Raw genomic sequence first — 24,460 nt, forward strand, 5'->3', positions numbered from 1 at the left:
AAAAGTGAATAAGAAGAGAAGTGGAGACAATTAATTTTGGTTGCTTTTTTATAGGAGTTTGACTAAAAAAGGGGAGAGAGGCTGATAGCTTAAGGGGTTGGTAGAATCTAGAAAAAAAATTTAAGGGTGGTAGAGACTTGAGCATGTTTGAAAGCAGTAAAGAAGGAACCAGTAGATAAGAAGAGGTTTTGAAAATTACAGAGAATAGGTAAGAAAATAGGGGCAATCTGCTATAGGAGGAGAGGTATGGAATCAAGAGCACATTGTCACCTTGGCAACAAAAAGGGTGACCTCATGGTTGATATTGGGTAAAAAGGAAAAAAAAGTGGAAGATAATGTTAAGGGGTTTTTGAGATGGGGAGGGCGAAGCTCACTTGAAATTGTCTCTTTTCAAGAGATAACAGAATGTTAATATGTTAGCAAATTACAAAGGCATTGGAATCCTTTTATCCCTTTTGGAAGTGTGAAGTAGTTAGTTCTCTGAGATAATTGGCTGGTCAAAGATTGGCCACATCCCTAGTGGCTTTTAAAAAGCTAAGCTTACCAGCCCCAGTAGCATTCAAAGAAAGGAACAGCTTTGTTGATGTGACCACTGCCCTTGGACTTGCTATACTCAATTTTTGCTATACTCAATTTCATCTACCTTTTCATTGACTTTTCTTAACAAGAGCATCAGATAGACACCTGATTTGTAGTCACATTCACATCCCTTCCTGAAGCAGTTGAAAGTCATGAATTTTATATAAAGGGAAGGTTTTGATTCAGGTGCATCTGATTAGTTTCTTCATCTCTTAGTTGAAGAAATGTTAGTATATCTAGAGCTAGAAGGGCCTCAGAGACTCCAACTTCCTCTTTTTTTTTTCCAGGGCAATGAAGGTTAAGTGACTTGCCCAGGGTCACACAACTTAGTTAAGTGTCAAGTGTCTGAGGCTGGATTTTAACTCAGGTCCTCCTGAATCCAAGGCCAGTGATTTTTTATATCCACTGTGCCACCTAGCTCCCCCCCATCCAACTTCCTCATTTTACAGATGAGAAAATTGAGGCCCAGAAGAGTTGTGATAAGACCACACAACTAGCAAGTTGCTGAGGTGGAGACTTGAACTCAGATCTCCCCAACTACACATTCAGCATTTTGTCCATTATGCCATATTGCTTCTAATATTAATCAGTGGGAAGGCCCTGAGCATAGGGTGTATACCCAATGCTCAGAGCAGGGGAAGTATTCTGTGTGAGCCCAATGGTTCTCAGGGTCATAGGCTCTCACACCATCTCTTAGGGCCTTGCTAAAATACTACTTGCCCAAGGCCTTCCCTGAGTATGCTAGCCTGAGGTATCCTTTCCTTACTCTGAATTCCAAAAAATGTTGAAATTGTCAAGATTATTTGAAATATGGATTTATATTATCACTAGCAATTTAAAAAAAAGACATTCTTTCCTTAAACCAAATGTAAATTTGTCCTTCTGCAATTTTCATGCACCACTACTATTTTATTCATTTATTTGACAAGCATTTATTAAGCGCCTGTCATGTGCTAAGTCTGGTGCTGGGTTTTGAATCTACTGAGACAGAAATGAAAGTGTATTATAAAATTTTTTTTAAATTAAAAAAAGAAATGAAAGTCTATTTCCTTAAGTGGCTTACATTCTCTTGTTTCTGATTCTAACATTTGCAGGTAGGAATAGGCCTGAAACATGCCCCAGGCCTTGGGCATTCAGTGCTCATTAAACATTAAAACCAGTAATCATTGCTCTTGGTTTCCTGGAGTTGAGAGCTATCTCCTGAGGTCTATCTCTTTGTCACTGAATAAACTCCAGGCATACTCTGTTGCTTAGTGAAACATTGTAGATCTGGTATAGTGATCGCCATTTATTTTCTTCACACAAAAGAAATGCTTAAAATGAAAGAGACTCATAGTACATGCTGACAAAGACTTAAATCTACCTTGAAACTGTAACATCAAACAGTAATCCATAACTACTATTATATTCTCCAAAGAGGTTGCTCTTAAACAACATTAAAGCATGAGACTCTTCCTAGGACTGCTAAACAGTCATTTATTTCACATTTACCTTGGCTCTCACTGTCTGAACCACTGTATCAGTGTTCACAACTTAGGCTCATCCTCCTGTCAGTGGTCACCTTCTTCAAGAATCATTGTGGAAGCTGCAGAAAACACCACTTGTTTCTGGTCAACACTGACTGAGGAACTCAGAAACACTTCAATTCAGGGTGTCTCCAGGGCTAGAAACACTCATCTCAGGATCTCTATTCAGTTAGTTTGGCACAAGGAAAGAAATAGCAGAAGGGGACGCAAGGGCTTTGAGATCCACTCGTAGAATCACCTAGGCCCCCACATAGAGCCAGGAGCCATTGCTTCCAGGGGAGAGGAGAGGAAGAAAGTCCCTGCCACCCCTTAAGAAGGGAGAGCTGTCAGAATCCAAAGTCATGTGTTCAGAGCATGGGAGAAAAAGGGGAAGTTGTCCTTCTTTTAAAGTCTACTGAACGGGTAGCTATTCCTGGCTCAGCGACCAACATGGGATGAGTATTATAGTACTGAGTATTTGTGAACCTAGAAACAGATAGGACAGCTCAGCTCCTTGGAGTGTACTTCTCCCCCCAGTTATATATTTTCTGTCCTCAGAAAATCAGCTGTGGAGCATTTGGCACATTTGTCCATATTTCCAGTTATGGGCACTCCTCTCTGGACCTATGGAGGCTCTAATAGTCCACTGCACAGCTCATAGACCATCTCCAAAGTGAGACCTTTGTTGAGAGTTAGCAGACACCCTCACATACAAAGATGGGCAAATCCAGCAAACAAATGACATTCTTCTTAGTTTATCATAGGCTCTAAACTTGCCTGTTGCTAATAAGGTCTCTTCCCCCATAAATGAAAATTAAAATGAAAGTAAACCCATTAAAATCATAGAGGAAAGGAAAAAGAAAATGAACATTCTTTCTCAGGGAGAAACTCTACTTTGGGATGAGCGGCCAGAATGGACAACTTTCTCTTCTTCTTTCTTCTTCCTCTATTGTGAACATGTGGCTTAGGATTCTGACAGTTCTCCCTTGAGACTTCCCCTAGGGGTGAGTTAGTTGCAGGGAATTTCTTACCCTCTCTCACCTAGGAAGCAGAGGCTCCTGACCCTCACATGAAAGCCTAGGTGAACTTAAGATTGGATTTCAATGCCCTACTTTCCCTGTCTGCTTTGTGTTTCTTTTTTTGAGTCCAGGTAATTGAAGAGGAAGGAATCCTGAGGTGTATGTTCCTAGAGCCCTGAGTTCAAGAATTCTAGATTCCTCATTTAGTGCTGATTCGTATGGGACTCTCCCAACAGAGTTAAATAATTTGGGGTAGGCTGGAAGTCACTTTCTCACCCTCAGGCGAGACACTAAACTATCCCTGAAGTGCCCCTGTTTCTCTGATGCATCTCCTATCAGTACATTGGACAACATAGATAGACCTCTGACAAAATATCTCAAATACTTCTAGGTGTTCATGTAACACATAAGACTTCCCTCATGGAGATTTAGACTTTCCTAGTATTAGGACATCAAGTTTAGCACCAAAATAAAGCAAATAAACTCAGATGAGTCTTGGAACATATATGTGACTCTTCAAGAAGAATTAAGCAATCAGGGTTGATTGAAATCAGCCCCTCCAATCCCAGACAAGGTCCTTTAGTATAGAAACAGAAGTTTATGAGCCCAGATCTGCATCACCTCAATGGTGTGGTGCCCCCAGTCCCCTTGGGCCAGTGGTACTATTGTTACTCTTGCATCTCTTCCAGACTTAACATATGGAAGGAACTTAATATTTGTTGAATTGAATCTATTGCTTTCTTTGATCTTCAAGTTTTGTGGACTGATTCATATTCTTTTCTCCCTGTGAAACAGAAAACAATTATTTTTTCATCCAGATCAATGGTGTTCAAACATTTTAGGTTGTGGAATTATTCAGCAATGTGTTTAATTATCCTAGAATTCCAGGTCCTTGGAAGTGGGCCTGGAGTTTGGAGGTAATGATTCAGGTATAACTTTAACATGTTCACACTTTTTGAAAATCCGAAATTCTCATGTAAGGCAATGGAAAACCACTCACCTTAAACTATTAAATGTTAAAAATGATTACACAGAATAAAATTTGCTTTCTTTTTCTGTCCTTAAGAAAATTATTGTCACTACTTTGAAAGGATTTTTCTCTCCCTTTTTTTAGGCAACATATAATACAACTCTGATTGGTAAGGATTCAGTCCATCACTGGAGTTGGACCTCAGATATCCCTCTGGAATGTACTCTACATTATGTGAAAATTAGATATTATATTGATGAACTTCATTTTTTTGGTCAAAAAGTGTGGAGTGAATGGAGTCCACTTAGAAATATTTCAGGTAATCCATGTATATTCTATTTAAATAATTTTGTTAAAATAATTAGCTGTGTTTATTAAATTATTGGGTTTTCTAAAATATTGCTACTTATAAATTAATGCACCAGTTTGGCAGTAAGCATTTTTTATTAATTAATATCACATATTAATAAATCACTGACCACGTGTCTCCCTGACTTCCCACTAGTCACAGACTTACAGACCTAAAGTCTGTAAAAGAGTAAAAGAGTCCCAGGAAAAAAGAGCCAGGAGACAAGAGAGAGCAATCCTAATGTGCCCAAGGATTTTATCCTCTTTTTGGAAGATGTGGGTCAACACACATTGATCCAAGCTAATTGGTTAACATCATTCAGTTCCATTGATTGACATGACTTGGAGGGTGATCTGGAGATCGAATTCCAACCATCTAGGTATACTCTTTCCTTAGCTAATCAGAAGGATCAATCTGCATTCCTTTTGTTGAGCTGAAGGTTCATCTCAGGCTGGTTTCTGGTGAGGGGGAGAGAGCAGCATGTATGGGTTTCTCCTAGAAATTGATTCTTAATAATTATTTTCTCATATAGTAGAGCCCAGTTATCTTATGACTGGGTGGGAGAGGTCAATGCAAAATTTAGTGTTTTGAAACACTTAAGTTTTACAAATATTCTGCATCTTCTTTGAGATGTTAATTGCTGCAATGAAAATTATTTCATTTGTCCTATCTCTTTATCCATAGCAGGAAAAAATTGGTCTGAAAGTTAAAAGAAAAAAATGTTATAATATAGTAAAATTTTATGCTTTTCAAGTGTTATGTAATACATAAGTAATTTTTGAAAAAGAATAAAATTAATTGGCTCATTGACTTCTTTTTTTGGACAGGGCAATGAGGATTAAGTGACTTGTCCAGGGTCACACAGCTAGTAAGTGTCAAGTGTCTGAGTCTGGATTTGAACTCAGGTACTCCAGAGTCCAGGGCCAGTGCTCTATCTACCGTGCTGCCTAGCTCCCCCCAGCACATCGACTTTTGATGTGACATTCCAGACTTCTAGTTTTACATCTACATTTATACCTCCTTTGCTATTTACAGAAGATACTTTGATAGAGAATTTCTAAACTACTTTAACTTTGTGTGTTTCTTTTCCTCCTAGGACCTCCCATAAAAGAAAATAATGAGGTTTTTCCTAAAGACAAAGTGGTACCAGTAGGTTCAAATATGACATTTTGTTGTGTTGTTGAGGAACCTGTCTTAACTGCACAATTTGGAAGTGAAAGATGTTCCCTTATCCGTCTTGATGATAAAAGTGTTGCAATCAAGATCAACAATATTACCATTTCTCCAAGTAGTGGAACAAATGTCGTTTTTTCAACAAAGTCAAACATGTATGGAACAGTTGTATTTGCAGGATGTAAGTTATGTTAAACTAAAGAGATCATTTCTACTAAACTCACTTGTTAAAGTATTGATGCTACTTAGACAAGTTCTATAATCCTCTATGCTAAGTGTATCCTGTTTTTCCTTATTTATTTCTTAATGTTAATGAAAATATAAAAAATTCAGAGTGTTTACTTATTTTCCTCCTAATCTGAATAATTTGTAATCTTTCTTTAATAAGAATTGTAGTTTCTAACTGCTACAGTTTTAGGTAGTATTGTTAACAATATGTTCAATCTAAGCCAATTTATATTATTACTTCATTTATCTGATGTCCTCAGGAGATTGAACGGTTTCACATAAAGTGATTTTTTTTCATGTAAATCTAAATAAATGTGGAAAAATTCTAGCAATGCCTCCTATGTGCCCCTGATTTTTTAAAAGAGAATAATGAATGCATGTTATGACTAATAGAGTGGCCGGAGAGTTAGACTGAGAGGTCCTGGAATCAGATTCTAGTTTTTCTACTTAACTGTGTGACCACCATTCGGGTTCTTGTTTTTGTTATATATGAAATGGTAGGGTTGGACTACATGACTTCTAAAGTCTGTTCTAGTTAAAAATTGATGAATGATCTATTCCCTGCCCCCAAGAGCTTATAATTTAAGACAGCAGTGAGGCAGGTAATATGTTCAAACGATGAAAATACAAATGAAAAGAATAAACTAAAAGTTGGAGGGAAAATTAAGTAATTTAACATTTTAATGACTTTATCATCATTATGAATATTGGGTTGTAATCCAATGGAAGGGACTATTCAGGTAAAATAGTAACTTCACTAATTTCTTCTAGGTTGCCTTTTAACAAAAAGATAGGCCTATTTTTTGTAGTTTTCCTGTCTCCCAACTTTCTTTTAGCTGTCATTTCCTATTGCTCTTTATCAGTGCCTCTCTACCAATTCCCTTCCCCATATCATCAAATTATCTGTGTCTAATCTGTTGTAGTCTGAAAAACCATATAAAGTTATTAGAATATTTGTTTAAAGTAAACATAAGTAGATTCAGACAGAGAAAAGGCTTAAGGAACATTTATGAGTAAAGAGCATTAACTTACTATGTGGATTTTTTATTATTTATTTTAACTGCAAAAGACTTTTGCTTATTTCTTGACTTCTGTGTTCTGAATAGTTGTGGTTGCCAAGTAAATGTTCTGGATAAGTGAGATGTTATACACCATATGTTTCCTTCATGCAAAAAAATGAACAAGCAGTTTGTTTTTTCTTCTAGGAATGGGGCAGAACACAGAACTTTAAGCTTAGAGAATAGAACATATCTGTTCTTCATTTTTGTTATTTCTATCCATGATCTTTGTTTATTGTGTTAGTTGTCAGAAAATAGATGCATTTATCAAATACTCTGCATAATATACTTCATTTAGCCACATTTTTTTAATGTTAAACTGGCCAAGGGTGAATTATATGTTGATCTTCCTCTTACAAAGTGGTGGTAGTGTGTATTTTCTTTTCTTTTTCTTTTTTTTTTTTTTTTTTGCAGGGCACTGAGGGTTAAATGACTTGTCCAGTGTCACACAGCTAGTAAGTGTCAAGTGTCAAAGGTCAGATTTGAACTCAGGTCCTCCAGAATCCACATCTGGTGCTTTATCCACTGTGCCACCTAGCTGTTCCCTGTATAATTTCATATTGACCTGCTATGGTAGTTAGGATCATCATTGTCATCATAATCACTATTTTCCTACATTATCTTATTCATACTTACTAGAGCCTGGACTTAGAGTTAGGAGACCCAAGTTCAAATCCTACCTCAATGTATTATTGTTATTGTTACTATCACAAATTAAAAATAGCACTGGGCAATCGGGTGGTACAGTAGATAGAATGCTGGGCCTGCAGTCAGAAAGATCGAAGATCAAATTTGGCCACAGACACTTTCAAGCTGTGTGACCCTGGACAAGTCACTTAATCCTGTTTGCCTCAGTTTCCTCATCTATAAAATGATCTGGAGAAGGAAATGGCAAATCACTACAGTATCTCTGCCTAGAAAACCTCAAATGAGGTCATAAAGCATTATAATGAAACAACTGAACAACAAAAATAGCACATTAGTCTAATTCTAAAGTAATTTTTAGTATAATGAACTATGAAGCAGTCAAGTCAAATCAACAAGTCTTACTATGTGCTGGGTACTTTGGTCCTGCCCTTAAGGAACTTATATTTTAATGGAGGAAGCCAGTACATAAAAGGAAACTGGGGTAAATGGGGGGAAACCATACTGCAGCAATAAATGCAATTCTCGGGTTTTTTGAATACAATTATATAGCTAACTGATATTGAAATGGGAATGACATTTTCCATTTTTGGAAGTTGAACAAAAATTAATTACTAAATAAAACACATTTATTAAGATACTTTGTTTTAAGGGGCAGCTAGGTGGCACAGTGGATAAAGCACTGGCTCTGGATTCAGGAGGACCTGAGTTCAAATCCGCCTTAGACACTTGATACGTACTGTGTGATCCTGGGCAAGTCATTTAATCCTCATTGCCCCGAAAAAAGGAAAAAAAAGATACTTTTTTTTAAGTGTACTTCTTTAAGACGTAAATACCTATAGGTTTTTCTCTTTGTTAGATCCACCCGATATCCCTAGAAAACTGAACTGTGAAACACGGGATTTGAAAGAAATTATATGCAGTTGGAATCCAGGAAGACCAACTGGGTTGGTTGGCCCCCGTGATACAAATTATATCCTGTACGAAAGGTAAGGTTTGTTATTAAAATGTTCAAAATTATGAATATTAAGAGTAATTAATTCAATTGTTTGATTCCCTTATTCAAACAATTTTAGATTTCAAATTAAAAAGCTGTAAGATACAAATTAAGCATCATATGAACTTTTTTTTCTCTCTGACTCATCTCTCACCCCACTGGGAAAAAAAAGATAAAGAGTAACAAATATGCACAGTGGAGCAAAACAAATTCCCTCAATATAAACACACACACACACATTCTGTACCCTAAATCCTACATCTTTCTGAAATGGATGGCATGTTTCATCATTGGTCCTTTGGAATCACAGATGGTCATTGTATTGCTCATAGTTCTTAAAGCTTTCAGAGTCATAGTTTTACAGTGCTGTTGTTATATCAGTTCTCTTGCTTCTACTTCATTCGTCCTAAGTTTTTGGAATGTTCATTTTTATATATTGATGTATTACTATAAATTAGTCTTCTGGTTCTGCTTATTTTAATCTATATTTGTTCCTATAAGTCTTCTCATGTCTTTTTGAAATCCTCTGTTTTCTCATTTTTGCATTCCAGTAGTACTCCACCATGTTCATGTACCGTAATTTACTTAGCCACTCCTCAGTTGATGGGTATCCCCTTAGTTTCCAGTTTTACGTCACTACAGAAAGAGCAACACCTCTTATTTTAAGATATTGTGTTGAGAACAAATGGTTAACACAGAATAATCTACTCATTTCATGATTGCTAAAGGACAGTGAAAAGAGCCAAAGAACTTGAGTTCAAATCTTGGCTCGGCTAATTATTTCCTTTATTCCTACGTGTATGTATAGACATTGTGTTATGTGTGTACATATATATACATATACACATACATACACATGTGTATGCACACACATTTAGTCTTACAATGACTAAGGTCAGTCAGGTGTCAAGCATTAATTAAGCACTTACTATGTGCCAGGCGCTGTGTTTAGCTCTGTGGATACAAAGAAAGGCAGAAGGCGGTCCTTTCCCTTGAGCTCCCAGTCCAATGGGGAGAGGACAAGGGTGTACACACAAGTTACTTTCAAGATAAATAGGAAGTGATTAACACAGGGAAAACACTCGAATTAAAAGGGGTGGGAAAAGTTTCCTGTAGAAGGTGGGCTTAAGCCAGGAGGTGGATATGAGGAGGCATCCTAGGCATGGGGGACAGCTAGAAAAATTGCCCAGTCAGAGCTGAGAGATGGAGGGTCTTGTTTATACAACAGTGTCACCAGATCAAATTTTTACACGGTGGGATCCAATGTGTAAGAACACTAGAAAGCCAGGAGGAGAGGGGGATGGGTTATAAAGAGCTTTGAATACCTAACAGGATTTTGAATTTGATCCTGGAGGTGATAGGGAAGTACTAGAATTTGAGTATGGAGGTGACATGGTGATGGCTAAGGCAGCCCTACGTTCTGGAAGGTTATGCCAATAGAGTATAGAATCTGGAAAGGCTTCAGGAATAGATTGCATATTTGGCGATATAGAACTGACTCATCAAAAGTTTGATTTCCAGGGGGATTGTGTTGGCCACAGGAATATATGAAAGGGCAATTGTTAGAGTGGAGCTAGAGTTGGGAGTGGGGGGATTACAACCTAAATTAGAGGAAGGAGTATTACCACACCGATGAAACTATTAATCCTAATAATTATTAATTATTTATATAAGATGTGCTTAATATTTGCCCTAAACAGAACCACCTATAATGTTGTGAAAAATTGGAAGTAATATGGTTTTGGGATACATCAGTTTTTTTGTGACCCTGGGAAAGTTGCCACCTCTTCGGATTTCCTCATATATAAAATGGGAGCAATAATGTTACTACCTACCTGGGCTAGTTCACAGAGTTGTGAAGATAAAAGGAGACAAAAGATTTAAAAGCCTTTCTTATTTTAGGCTTATATATTAAGCTAAGTTTTCCATGAGCATAGATCATCTGATTGTAAAGGAGGTTGCCTATCAGTGTGCTTTGTGTAAGGGGAAATTCTTTGTGTTCAAGTTATTGATTAGTATCAGAAAATCAGCAAAATAGAAAGATTCACACATGGATATTCAAGCTTTGATGGGATTCAACAACATCTAAGCAGTGGGTGACTATGAAGTAGTCTGAGTCTGTGTGGCTTATGTAATTACTTTTTTTTAAAATCACTTTTTATATTTTTGTATATGTCCTCAGTAAGCAAGCATTTATTAAGTGCTTACTATATGCCAGGTATTATGCTAAGCATTGGAGAGCCAAAGAAAGGCACAAAAGGCAAAAAACTTTTATATTCCCAGAGGCATAAGCAGTTTTGAATAGAAAAACCCCAGTCACCAAAAAAAGAAAAAAAAAACAAAACAAAACATTCATTCATGTACTATTAAAATATTTTATTAATTTTTAAAATTATGTTAATAAGTGGTAGTCCTTCACTGAAGTTCTGCTGTGATACTTCTTTGTTTGGGAGTAACTTGAAGCCCTTCAAGACATACTAAGTGATAAAGGGGTAGCATCTGATAGTGAGTTTGTTGTTTAAGGATCAGCCTAGCTAAGTTTGGAGAGGTTCATTAAGTTCTACAGTCTTGTGCTATCTTACCTTTACAACTCTGTGTCATATTCTTCTCTGTGATCTGCTTTGTGTTCCAGCCAAATTGGATTACCAGGTATCCGAGGAACAGAACCTCTGTTTTCCCACCATTCACCACTGTACCCTTCAGTCTTACTGTTCTTAGCAGACAGGTCATCCTGATACTTGAATTCCTGCACATCCTTTAAAGCCCAGTTAAATGCCACCTTCTCAGTAAAGCCTTAGCTGATTGCTCAAAGTCAGTAGAATAATTTTCCCTTCATACACTTTACATAGCACTTCTAAGATATAAAATGGGGATTATAAATAATAATCCCTACCTCCCAGGGCGGTTGTGAGGATCAAATAAGATATTTATAAAGCTGTGTGCCTGGCACATAGTAACCACTTAATAAATTTCTCCCTTCCTCTCAATTCCCTCCCTCCCTTTGTTCCTTCCTTTTTATGAGTCCTTTTGTATTATGTAGTTGTCACTATATCATATTCCCTATCAGACTATAAACTCCATGAGGATAGGAACTGTAATCTTTGTATTTCTGCCAGTACTTTTGTTCTTTTTTATCTTTGTGTATCTCCACTGCCTGGCATATAATAGAAGTTTAATAAAGTTTAAAAAAATTATTATTTCAAGAGGATCTATTGCTTGATAATAAAAATTAATCCTATCTTTAGTTATAGGGTCTCCTAGATTCAGACCATGTTCCTGTTGTATATAATGATTTTAGTCTATAAAACTTTTCAAAGCCATGATTTTTTCCCAGTTCTACATAATCAGACATTCCGTGTGTTCCACATTATCATTGTGCTTTAACACATCTGAAAACTATCCTCATAAAAACTTTTTATGGAAGGCATTTTAATAGAACATTTTACAAATCTGTTTTTTTCTAATTAAATTTGACAAAAATGCTAAGTGCTCCTTTACCAATCATACATTTCCTGGATATCTTTTTGTTCCATTTCTTGTTCATAAGTTATCTTTGTTAATGTATTTCAGTCTTCTTATCCCACAATAGTGTCCTATATTCAATTTTATTCAGAGGTTGTGGTCTTCATAATTCACAGCATTATAATTTTTTCAGAAGCATATTGGTATTAAAAGGTTAGCACTTTGGAATCAATGAAAATGCTTCATGATTTTCCAAATATAATCAAGCCTGTTCTCTTCCTTCTTCTCAATTTTGGGTCTAGCTTATTGTTTATCAGCATTGCCTGTCTAACATGGATGTAATGATGGACTAACTCAATGAGCTGTTTATCTAGCTGTATGTTATAATTCAGGAATAGGCTTTCTTCATCTATTTGACTTTCCCTATATGGATTTTAGGCCATTTTCTTTTGAGTGTCATGAATTTGATGAAGAGATACTACTATAGTACTGTGGCACTTGATGCTGTCAGGATGTTATTTTTTTTTTTTAAGTGAGGCAGTTGGGGTTAAGTGACTTGCCCAGGGTCACACAGCTAGTAAGTGTCAAGTGTCTGAGGCTGGATTTGAACTCAGGTACTCCTGAATCCAGGGCCGGTGCTTTATCCACTGCGCTACCTAGCCGCCCCTCTGTCAGGACGTTATTAATAAATAGGAACATATGGAGGATACCACCATCTCTAAGGAATCTCTCCTCCAACTGGATTTTGTACAAAACATCTACTATGATAGAGGCAAACACCTTTGATGAGTACACATTGCCCTGTTTAATGCTTTGCTTGATATTGAGAGAGATAAATTGAACAAATTTATTTCTATAGTTACATCTGTTAAGGAAACCTAGATGGTCTTGATAAATGCATGAGTGTTATATGCCCTTAACATTGATCTTTATAACTTTATTTTCCTCTCTTAAATAAAAAATGCATTTTTATAATTAAACTCATATTCTTTGCATCATTTATACTGTTTAATCAACTGCATGACTTTGAAGATGTCTTTTGTAGAAAAGTTTGCTAAAAAGCCTTTCTCTTCCTTTCTCATATTTTCATTGGGGATTCCATTGATGTGTGTATAGATCATTATAAAAGATTTTATAGAGAAAAGAAAATAGATCTGTATGTTGTTAGTTATAAACATCTTCTTTTTTGCCTTTTTTATCCTAATATCTGTGATTTCCCTCCTATTTAGTATCTTACCTTCTAGAATATCTTTAAAATTAAACCCTCAATGCTCTCAAAATTATTTCCAAAACATAAATTCTTACATGAGTTTTAGGTTAGCATTTTGTTACTTACTAATATGTTATTTTACATTAATATTTAAGACATTTACTTGAATACATGAGTATATGCTTTAGTTGAATTTAAAATTACATAATTATTCTTTAAGGTATCCTAAAATATAAATAATATAAAATAATCATGGTTAAAAATTGAGACCTAGATTAAAAACAGCAACACTTTTGTTTTTGCAAACATAAGGAAAACATGAGAAACTTTAATAGTAGGTGAATACTTCTGTTAAAGTCAAATTTGGGATCATTAGATTATATATTTACAGTTGGAACAGACCTTAAAAGGCTGTTTAACCAGTTCCCTCATTTTACAGATGAGATACTAGGACCTGAAGAGGTTAAGTTACTTATCAAAGGTCACAGTGATAACTAAACAAGGATGGAATTCAAACCCAGGTGTCCCAACTCTAAAACCAGTACAATTTTCTCAGTAGTAGTGTTTAATTTTTAGTATTTTTGCCATAATTTTTCCTAAGCTCTTCATCAGACATCTATACTGTAGCATTAATTTTTTTTTTATTTTGACTTACAGATTTTCTGGAAGAAATGTTACATACAATAGAGATGAAGAACACATGAATGAAAACCATCAGTTAATCTTTCAAATGATAACTGGTCAGGAAATATATAATTTCACCTTGAAAGCTAACAATCCTGTGGGTAGATCTGAAGCAGTAATTTTAGTTGATATAACTCAAAGAGGTAATAGTGTTGCATAAACTACTCTTTACATAATTTTAGAAGTTGTACCAAAATTGTAAAAACAATCAAAAGTACTTTTGGGAATGACTTTTATACTAATTAAGTTCTTTTTTTAAAAACATTTCTTGAACATTTTGTGAGAATGATAGTTGTGAAAATGGCAAGTTGAACAGTAATCTACTTGCCAACATTGTTTCCTGTACTTACAGATGAATATAACCAATGCTTATCAATAAGAATTTATACTTCAAGTCTATTCATCTTTCTAGCCCCAAAGGACAAAATATTATAATTGCTCAGCTTTTGATTTTGACAGAAGTATTATTTTTGTGTTTTATTCCCAAATGCAGTATTTCCTAAATCTTTCATAATTCATAAATTAATGGCTTTAGTCACTTTGCACTTCAGTGGTCGTGCAGTGTAAGCAGATCTGTTGCTTTTTTACCAGACCCTTTCATGAGGTTGCCCTTCAGAGATCCCTCTGTGTTGTTATGTGACAGAGACTAGTCCTCAGTCATCTTTCTGGGGTACTCATACTGTCATTTATCTGTAAACTCATATGTGGAAGTCTACTCATTTGCAGGTAAGCAGGCCTGTTTTGTTGATACACAAGTGAGCCTCAGTCAAGTGAGATGGTATTTGTAATGTGCTTAGAACAGCTTAATAGATGATTGTTCCCTTCCTAAGGCCTCCTCCACCCCACCTCCATTTTCCCTTCATATACCATTTGGAGAGATTTAAAACCATTAGAAATATTAATCTGTCTTTACATTAGCAGAAAAAAAATAAATCTGTGCCTAAATTGGCACACATATTCCTACAATCTTTTTCTGCCTTTCACTTAATTTTCATCAAAGCTAAGCTCTTACAGCCTGAACATTTCACAACTGTCTTCTGAACAATTAAATAATCGACTTAGTCTATTAATCAACAATGGCTGAAAACTCACCATTTCTCCTTTCTCAAAGTTATTTCATGATTTCTTAATGACCCCAAATCATTCTTTGCTTTAGACAGGGCTTATTGAAAAATAGATATTATTTATGCAGGTGGATTAGTTAGCTTGTTTTAGCTCCTAAACATAAACATAAAGACTAGCTTATATGTCTGTAATCTTATCTGTTTCTTCTCATAACTCCAACTATTTCCCTGTATAAATCCTTTATCCTAACCAAATGGGTCTGCCTGTTATTCCCTAGAAGAACTATTCATCTTTTCACCTTTTAGCTTCTGCTTATATTATCTGCCTTCTGGGAATGCCTTCTTTTCCACTTAAATCCTGCCCTTGAAGATCTACATTTTCTCTGAAGCCTTCTGTGATCATCCTAACGTTCAGTGATCACTTCCTCTGAACTCCCATAATAATTATTACCTAAAATGCTTAAATACTTAGTATAGATTTCCTTGGACTGTGTGTGTGTGTGTGTGTGTGTGTGTGTGTGTGTGTGTGTGTATCTGTCTGTCTCTGTAAATAAATAAATGAAATGGTGTGTCTTTACAGACGTTAAGCCTCTTGAGGATTGTACTCATATCTTTTTTCTTTTGAATATTCTCAGCAATGAACACAGTACCCTGCACATATTAAATAAATATTAAATGTTTATTTATAACTGTGTTAGCAATAAAGGGTACTTTTGTTTCCAGTGGTAATCAAAGGTTGAAGAAAAGAAATTCATGTTTCTATGAATGCTAATTAGAATATTACTGATTAATAATAATGATATTTTATTATCTTTTATTATGTTGTCATTAGAAAATGTAGTGTTGCTTATTTTTCACTTTTAAATAATTCTAAAATGATTTTTTGAATTTCCATTTTCAGTTTATCCTCATACTCCTTCAAAACTCATTGTGAGGGACGTTGATTCAACTGCCATTATTCTCTATTGGCACTTATCTGGCAATTTTGCAAATATTAATCTTTTATGTGAAATTGAAATTAATACAACTTATTCAGGGCAAGAATTGGTAAGTATCCTTTTTTCCTGTAAATTTAAGCTATTTTAATGAAATATTTTATTTGAAACAAGAAATAAAAATTAAATTAGTATGGTTAGTTGGAGGAACTGTGAAGGAATTTATTTTAGCAGATTTACGAAGAGCCTCATGTTTCAGTGTTTACTATTGCAGAATTATAATCAATATTTTAAAGTACAATCATAGTATTAAATATAGTGACAAATAAGTTAATAACTCTCAACAGTGAGATTAATTAATTAATCAGTTAGTGAGCTAATGAGGAACAGAAGGGAGTAAAGCTGATAACGGAAGCTTCTGAGTAGGAATGGGACCAGGAGCCATCTGTATGACAAATACAAATACTTGAATTTAAAAATAATTTTTCCATAGAAACATTTAGATTGACTCAGAGATATATGCAGAAATTTATTAGATTCCAGAAATAATTATGGGGCCCATAAAATCTAAGTCTTTTGTTATTTTTGTGGTTGTTGAAAACATAGGCTTGAGAAAAGATCTAGATGACCACAAATAGGACATTGTCCTCAAATGCTTATAAGTTGTTCTAGCCTTGGTTTTCTCTGTATACTATCAACTTAAAGACTTAACACAGACCGAATACTTTTGCAATTGATTACACCCAAGAACGTGTATTTGGAAGCCTACTGATATCTGAGAAATAAAATTAAAATTCATATTGAAGTTCTTTAATAACAGATAGTTTGGATGTAGAAATCCTTAAGACCTACTTAGTATTTTCCCATCCAACTTTGCTTATTTATTTAAAGTAGGTTCTATTGAGTTCCTACTACTCTGATCGGAGGTGAGGTGGAAGGGGCACAGGGCACACCTCTATGAGCCTAAATTTCTCATAAGTAAATTGAATGAATTGAACTAATCTCTATTGTGTGTCCTTGCCTGCTGGAAATTCTAGAATCTTAAATGAAACAACATTTGTGAAATCATTCTCAAACTGTATTGTAACATGAATATATGAAGTATTATTTTTCTAGGTATATGAGGTCTTTGAGAGGCAGGACTATTTTTCATTTTTGTCTTTGTATCCCCAGCCTTGCACATTAGGTACTTAATATATGAATTTTTGCTTATTGGTGAAACAGAGCCTCTTTCCCTAACAATTCTAATTCATATGTTGTTAGTAAAATGTCTTAGCTTCTATAGGTAAGGGTTAGAAAAAAGTTAGTATATGAGTTGCTTGGTTTTGTCTTTGTACTCATAATAATTTATGATGTCTGATATAATACTATTTAGAAAGCTTTGTTAATTTAAAAAATTTCATTAATTTTTAACAGCGGAACATCACTGTTAAAGGATTAGAAACCTCTAGTTATCATGTTTCTGTGGACAAGTTGATGCCATATACTATGTATACTTTCCGGGTTCGTTGTTCTTCTGAGAACTTTTGGAAATGGAGCAAATGGAGTAATGAAAAGCAATACTTAACCATGGAAGGAAGTAAGTTCTTTGAATAATTTAAGGACTTGGTCCTTAAATTACTATCTTTAAAAATTCATATTTGGGATCTGGGATTGAGATTCAGGATTAAAAACCTGGGCTTTGAGTTTTAAAGATCTTATAGAGTTCCTTTTCTGCTTGGTTAGTATGGAGCCAGGCATCTCTCCAAGTAATGATCATTCAGCTTGCCAGCTTTTACATGAAAGCTTTATTAATCTCTCTCTCTTTTTTTTGTGGGCCAATGAGAGTTAAGTGTCTTGCCCAGAGTGACACAGCTAGTAAGTGTCAAGTTCCTTAGCTCAGGTTTGAACTCGGGTCCTTCTGACTCCAGGGCCAATGCTCTATCTGCTGCGCCACCTAGCTGCTCCATATTAATTCTCTTTTAATAATTTTCTTCTTCCTCTACATTCCCTCTTGGTGACCCTTTCAACTTCTATAGTTTTGTCATCTCTATTCAAGGGTCTCCCATATCTGTGTATCCAGTACTACTTGCTCTCCCAGCCTCCAGACCCACCCCCATCACTATTTGGCATTTAAAACTGTATATCCTGAAGGCACATTAGGCTCAGCATGTCTAATAAAGATCTTGGTATCTTTCCCTAAGATTTCATCTTTCTTCCAGAGCACCCTGTTTTTGGCAGAGGCAGCATTATACTTTTAGTCCTTAGGTTTGCAACCTTCAAGTTACCCTTAACCCATCATTCTTCTTTACCAAATGTATTGTGTATTTGCAATCTTGTCAATTTTACTTCCCCAACATATCTTGTATCCATCCCTTTCTCTCCTCACGTGGTCATCTTCATAGTTCAAGCCCTTATTACCTCTTCTAGGGACTATTTCAATAGCTTTCTACTTGATCTTCCTTCCTAAAGTATCCTTTCCCCAGCCCATATTCCTAAAACATAAATCCTATGTGTTACTCCCTTCTCTGTAAACTTGAGTGACTTCCTAAAAACCTCTACTATCAAATCCAAACCCTTCTTTGGCATTTAAAATCTTTTACAATCTTCTTCCAACTTAATTTTTCAGTCTCATTGTACTTTTCATCCCTTAACACATTGGTTCAGCTAAATTAGCCTTGCTGTTCTTTATATACATCATTCCATCTCCCTTCTCTGATTTTGCACTGGCTTTCTTCCATTCCTAGAATTCACTCTCTACTCTTCTTTTCTTAGAATCTTTAATTTCCTTGAAAGTGTGTAGCTCATGGCAGTCAGTAAGCATTTATTAAACACTTAATATGTGTCAGGCTTTGTGTTAAGGTCTGGGGATATAAAGAAATTTAAAAATACAGTCCCTACCCACAAGGAGCTCACATTTCTAATGAGGGAGATAACATGGAAATAACTATATATGCACAAGACATATACAGTGTCAAAGGAAGGCAGTCTCAGAGGGGAGAAGACATTAGCAGTGGTAGGGAGGAAGAGGGGAGATGTCCATGAGAGACCTTCTGCCAAAGGTGTGGTTTGAGGGGAAGAATCCAGGAGTGGAAGTGAAGAGGGAGAGCATTCCAGGTATGAGAGACAACCAGCGAACAAAGCATGAAGTTGGGGGTGTCGTGTGCAAGGATCAAATAGGCCTAGGTAGCTGGACCCTTTGCTCCGGCTTGGAGGGGAGTAAAGTGTGAAAATACTAGAAAGGCAGGAAATGGCCAAGGCGGAACAGACTTTAAAAGCTACACATAGCCTGAATGTAATAGGGAGCCACTAAGTAAAGGATGGATTGGAGTGGGGAGAGACTTGAGGCAGGGAGACCAGTTAGGAGGCACTGCAGTTGTCAAGGTGTGAGGTGATGGGAGCCTGTACCAGGGAGATGGTTGTGTGAGTAGAAAGGAAGGGGTAGAACATTAGAGGTGTTCTGTAGGTGGGTGCCACCTCATGCATGAGGCCTTTCCTGATTCCCCTCTTTGTGCTCTGCCCCCTGAAATTTTCTTATATACGTTTTATATGTACTTCTATATGTACACTTTATCTCCCCCATCATACTATAAGCTGCTTAAGAACAAGCACTGTTTCTTTTTTGTCTTTGTATCCCCAGTACCTAGCACAGTGCTTGCCACGTAATAACCACTTAATAAATAAATGCTTGTTGAATGATTAAGCGACTGTGATATATATCTATATATATATATATTTATTTATATGCACACAATAATAGAAACTTCATCTATAGCATATGAACAAGTAGTATTTTTAATGGTATCAATTATATCTTATCGAAAAAAATATATAGACCTTAACTGAGTTTTGGCTCTTCATATAAGGAATAGAGAGATAACTTAATAATATAGTCAGACACACACAAAAAATCATGCCTGCAAAAACACAAATTTTACACAAGGGACCTTAAAAGGAACGAGAACTCCTTCCTTAGGTAATTATCTCCAACTCCAAGGAAGGAATGGTGGTAATGAGAAAAACCCTGGCTACTTTGCAGATATATAGAGATATATAGATAGATATACACACACATATATATGCACATATATACACACACATGTTTATAATGTATGTGTGTATATCTATATGGATTATATATACATATATGTGTGCGCACACACGTATATATGTATATATATATACATATATATATAATATATATATGTATATATATGTATATGTAAAGAGAAAGAAAGATTTCTTGTTATCACCTTAACCTACCTAAGTCCTTTGTATTGTCACTTTAAGATTTCTTGGAGTTAAGAGGTTTTTTTCCCTTTAGCTTCTTATCCTAACCACTATCCCTGGTCTCCTTGGAATTTTTTATTAAGAATTCTGGGGCGGGGGGCAGCTATGTGGCACAGTGGATAAAGCACTGGCCTTGGATTCAGGAGGACCTGAGTTCAAATCCAGCCTCAGACACTTGACACTTAACTAGCTGTGTGACCCTGGACAAGTCACTTAACCCTCATCGCCCTGCCAAAAAAAAAAAAAAGAATTCCAGGGTATTACCTGTACCATAGTGCTGATTAAATATTTTATCAACTGAAATAATAAGATAAGTGTTTCCAAATGCTAACTTAACAATATCTTTCCTAGTTCCTTCAAAAGGACCAGATATCTGGAGAGAGTGGAGTGCTGATGGGAAAAGTGTAATAATATACTGGAAGGTAAATATCCAGGTTTTTTTCTTGAATACTCAAATATCTTTTAATTCCCATAAAATACATAATTTACTTTGTATACCATCTGGTATAGTTTCCTACTGCATATTACTTTAATGAGGCTCTATTAAAAATCAGAACTTTCTGGGTAATGTATCACATTCTTTGTTGGTAGAGTCTGTCTTAATTTCTCTCATTTTAGAGTCTTTCATGTTTGCCGTTTCCCTCATTTCAGTCAACAACACACTTAAATAACTCAGTAAGAGTTGTGAAATGATCTATTTATATGTCCATATATCAGTATTTAAGGCTAGGTAGGTGGTGAAGTGGATAGGGTGCTAGACCTGAAGTCAGGAAGACTCATCTTCCTGAGTTCAAATCTGGCCTTAAATCCTTACTAGCTGTGTGACCCTGGACATGTCACTTAACTCTGTCTGCCTCTGTTCCTCATCTATAAAATGATCTGGAGAAGGAAATGGGAAACCACTCCAGTATCTTTGCTAAGAAAACATTTCTCAGGTCACAAAGAGTCAGATACGACTGAAATGACTGAACAACAAACATTAGTATTTCAAGGATGTATAGTTTTGTCATTATAGTTATTCCTTCCATTGAAGCAGATTACCCTCTAATCTCATAGGTGGTTTTTGAGAGTTGCCATGTCTGAAAATTTTATTACTCTAAGCCTCACCTAAACTTAACTAGGCGAGTCCTCAGACAGCTAATGTACTGTCCCTCACTTGGCCAACTTTCTGGCTTGTTAGAACCTGCCAGAGCTTATTTTCCACCAGAATATCTACCTTAACAAATGTTGGGCTCTGAAGGGATTGAAATAGAACTTCAGTGGAAGATTCAGGTAGAGAACCAAATTAATATCCAATAATGAAAAACAAGTGCCTGCTACCTTGACACATGTAGTAAAAGGTGGGATTGTTTTGATTTTTGTTATTTTATTTTGGTAAACTGTTTTTTGGAATTATGAAATAAAGCCATAATTGCTTCAGATTTGATAGCTTTATCTCAATTTATTTGAAGATTAGTTCTCCATTATTTTTTCATGTCACTATAGCTTATGGGTATGTCCTATTTTTAATTAAAATAAATTTATAAAGATGAATTTGTTAAATAAGTAATCATTCCCTTTTTCTAAGATGATTTAGTATAGGATTCCTATAAATGAGTTTCTCTATTATTCCTAAAATGTTTACAAAAATTGACATAAGCAACTTTTCTATAACAGAGCTATTATATTTAAAAAGTCAAGTATAAATTTAGAAGTATAATAGTCTTTTTTATATTGAATATTTCTAGGAAAGAGAATTTGTTTTCTGCTTCAATACCTGGCTATTTGTTGTTAAACCCTTATAATAGAGTTTTCTTAAAGATTTTTTAAAAATTATACTTTTGGGGCAGCTAGGTGACGCAGCGGATAAAGCACCGGCCCTGGAGTCAGGAGGACTTGAGTTCAAATTTTACCTCAGACACTTGACAACTTACTAGCTGTGTGATCCTGGGCAAGTCACTTAACCCCAATTGCCTCACCAAATAAATAATTAAATAATTGTACTTTTATAGTTTAAGCTTACTTCCTCTTCAACTTTGTCCTTAATACAGATTAAAATAGTTTAATAATCTTTATTTAGTTTTTCATATATTTGAAGACAGAGCAGCCACAGTTAGCTATCTTTTCTCTCCAGATTAAAAAAATCTTTAAACAAGTTATTCACCTCTTATTAGTATGGCATTTGATTTTTTTAAATAGTAGAAACATTTCTTATTTGTATTTATCTTATGTTCCATTCAGAGCCACATGCCACCTTGTGATTTTTAATAGTGCACAAAGGTTGCTCTTTTGCCTTGTCTACTCAAAATTTGTCCAGGTTACATTGAATTATAATAATCTTCTTCAGTGTAACAACCCCTATTTCTCTCAGCTTTGTATCATCTTCAGAATTAATGAACATTTTCATATTCACTTTCATAATATTCATAATCACCTTCTTCATGAACTTCTTTGCAAGGAATTTTTCTTGTTACTTCTAGCCCTTATCTATTAATGAAGCGAATGGAAAAATACTTTCCTATGATGTGTCATATTGGTCAGGAGAAGAAGCACAGTACCTTTCTGAGATTCCTGATCCACAGAATAAAACAGAAATAAAACTTGACAGAAGTGATTGCAATGATTACATCATTAGTGTTGTGGCCAAAAATTCAGTTGGATCATCTCCACCTTCTAAGATAACTAGTATGGAAATCCCAAATGGTGAGTACTTAAGACTATAGCAACTTATTAATTGTTTGATTTTATATTTCACCTGAACAAATATAAATTAAAATATATTTCTTTTCAAATGCAATAGTAAGCTTGTTTAATAATGACTATCCTTACATTCCTCAATATAATTGTTATTATAAACTAAAATGATGGTTTTTCATTTGTTGCACTTTTTGATGGCTTTCAGAAACAGAAAAAATATTTTTAAAAATTCTTTAAAAGCTCACAATATATTAATTTTAACAAATATAAATATATGAATACACAAGACTTTTTCCCCAAAAGAGTAAAAAAATAGCAGTCACATTCATATAATTCTTTTCTCCATAGTAAAACTGTCAATATATTCTTGCAGCAGTTCTAGTGAGATTCTATATTAAAAGTAATGAATAAAAATAGTTATAATGGATAGTGAGAAACAGGACTCAATAATACTGTCTCAAAGTATCCTAACTAGTAAAATAACATATATACAATTGCATTCTGTTTTGCCTAATGGGTATTATTGAAAGAGGAGCAGTATCTTGACAGCCTATGCACAGATTTGATTTTCATATCTAAAATCCTAATGCTCAAGAGATCCTCTAGCTCAGTCTTCCAAACTCAAATAGAAAAAGCTCTCTATGGGCTGCACATTGACTTAGAAAAAAACATGAATTAACATTATCTATGTTGTATCATGGTTTATTTATTTTGTTTAACATTTCCTAGATACATTTTAATCTGGTTCATGGTGGACTGCAAGCCATGTATTTGATCCTTCCACTGTAGTTCAGGGCTTCTTAAACTTTTTTCATTCGTGACCCCTTTTCACCTGAGAAATTTCTACATGACCCTGAATATATAGGTATATAAAATAGGTATACATAACCTTTTACTGTTGCCAGATTTTTTTGTGACCCCCCCCCACATTCAGTTACATGACCCCATATGGGGTTGTTACCCACAGTTTAAGAAGCTTTGCTCTAGTTCATTTCCCTACAACCAGATAAGACCATATTTATTGAGACCTAGTAGACAGGTAACTGTATGTTCTTTGAGATAGCTAAGGATAGATTCTCTGAGGCACCATAATAGCCAGGAGGAATATTTAATGCATTTTACTGTCAAGAAAATATTCCTTATATTTAATGGTAGAGCTCATTTCCTTCAATTTAAGTTCATTTCCTTCTTCATTCTTGATTATTCACATGACCTACATTCTCTGTTGCTCAAATTGAGTCAAGCTGTTGATTGCTGTCCTCCTATAACTGGTTCCTATCTTTTTTCCTTGCTAGTCATTACATTAGGATCCCCTAACTCCAAAAATGATCTATCTTCTATCCACCTCAACCCAATGGGAGACACTTCCTTTCCATTTCCATGACTAGGAAAAACAAATTACATGACCTATCTGTAAACAATGAAAAGAATAATAAATGCACAATGATCATGGAACCCAACAAACCTGAAAATGGTTGATAATCTTTCATATACTCATCCAGCTATGAGTATTTACAGACTTTCTAGTTCTTTAGAGACAGTCACTTTCTTTTCACTTGCAGCTTTATTGTTTTCTTTGGTTGTATATGTAAAAGGAAGGTTAAACAAGAGTAGTGAAAGCAAAGTGCTCCTAAGAA

General features: G+C 35.2%; 1 protein-coding gene across 1 annotated transcript in view; it reads left to right on the top strand.

Annotated features, from left to right (window-relative positions):
• Window positions 1-24,460, top strand: part of LIFR (LIF receptor subunit alpha) — an 80,007-nt gene that overhangs the window by 37,002 nt on the left and 18,545 nt on the right. Inside the window, exons 6-13 of the mRNA XM_043988049.1 lie at window positions 4,218-4,392; window positions 5,519-5,776; window positions 8,386-8,515; window positions 13,853-14,022; window positions 15,845-15,990; window positions 17,295-17,457; window positions 20,499-20,569; window positions 22,607-22,829. Coding sequence (XP_043843984.1) covers window positions 4,218-4,392; window positions 5,519-5,776; window positions 8,386-8,515; window positions 13,853-14,022; window positions 15,845-15,990; window positions 17,295-17,457; window positions 20,499-20,569; window positions 22,607-22,829 — 1,336 coding nt within the window. The remainder of the gene's footprint in view (window positions 1-4,217; window positions 4,393-5,518; window positions 5,777-8,385; window positions 8,516-13,852; window positions 14,023-15,844; window positions 15,991-17,294; window positions 17,458-20,498; window positions 20,570-22,606; window positions 22,830-24,460) is intronic.

Source organism: Dromiciops gliroides, chromosome 1, assembly GCF_019393635.1.
Source record: "Dromiciops gliroides isolate mDroGli1 chromosome 1, mDroGli1.pri, whole genome shotgun sequence".
NCBI lineage: Eukaryota > Metazoa > Chordata > Mammalia > Microbiotheria > Microbiotheriidae > Dromiciops > Dromiciops gliroides.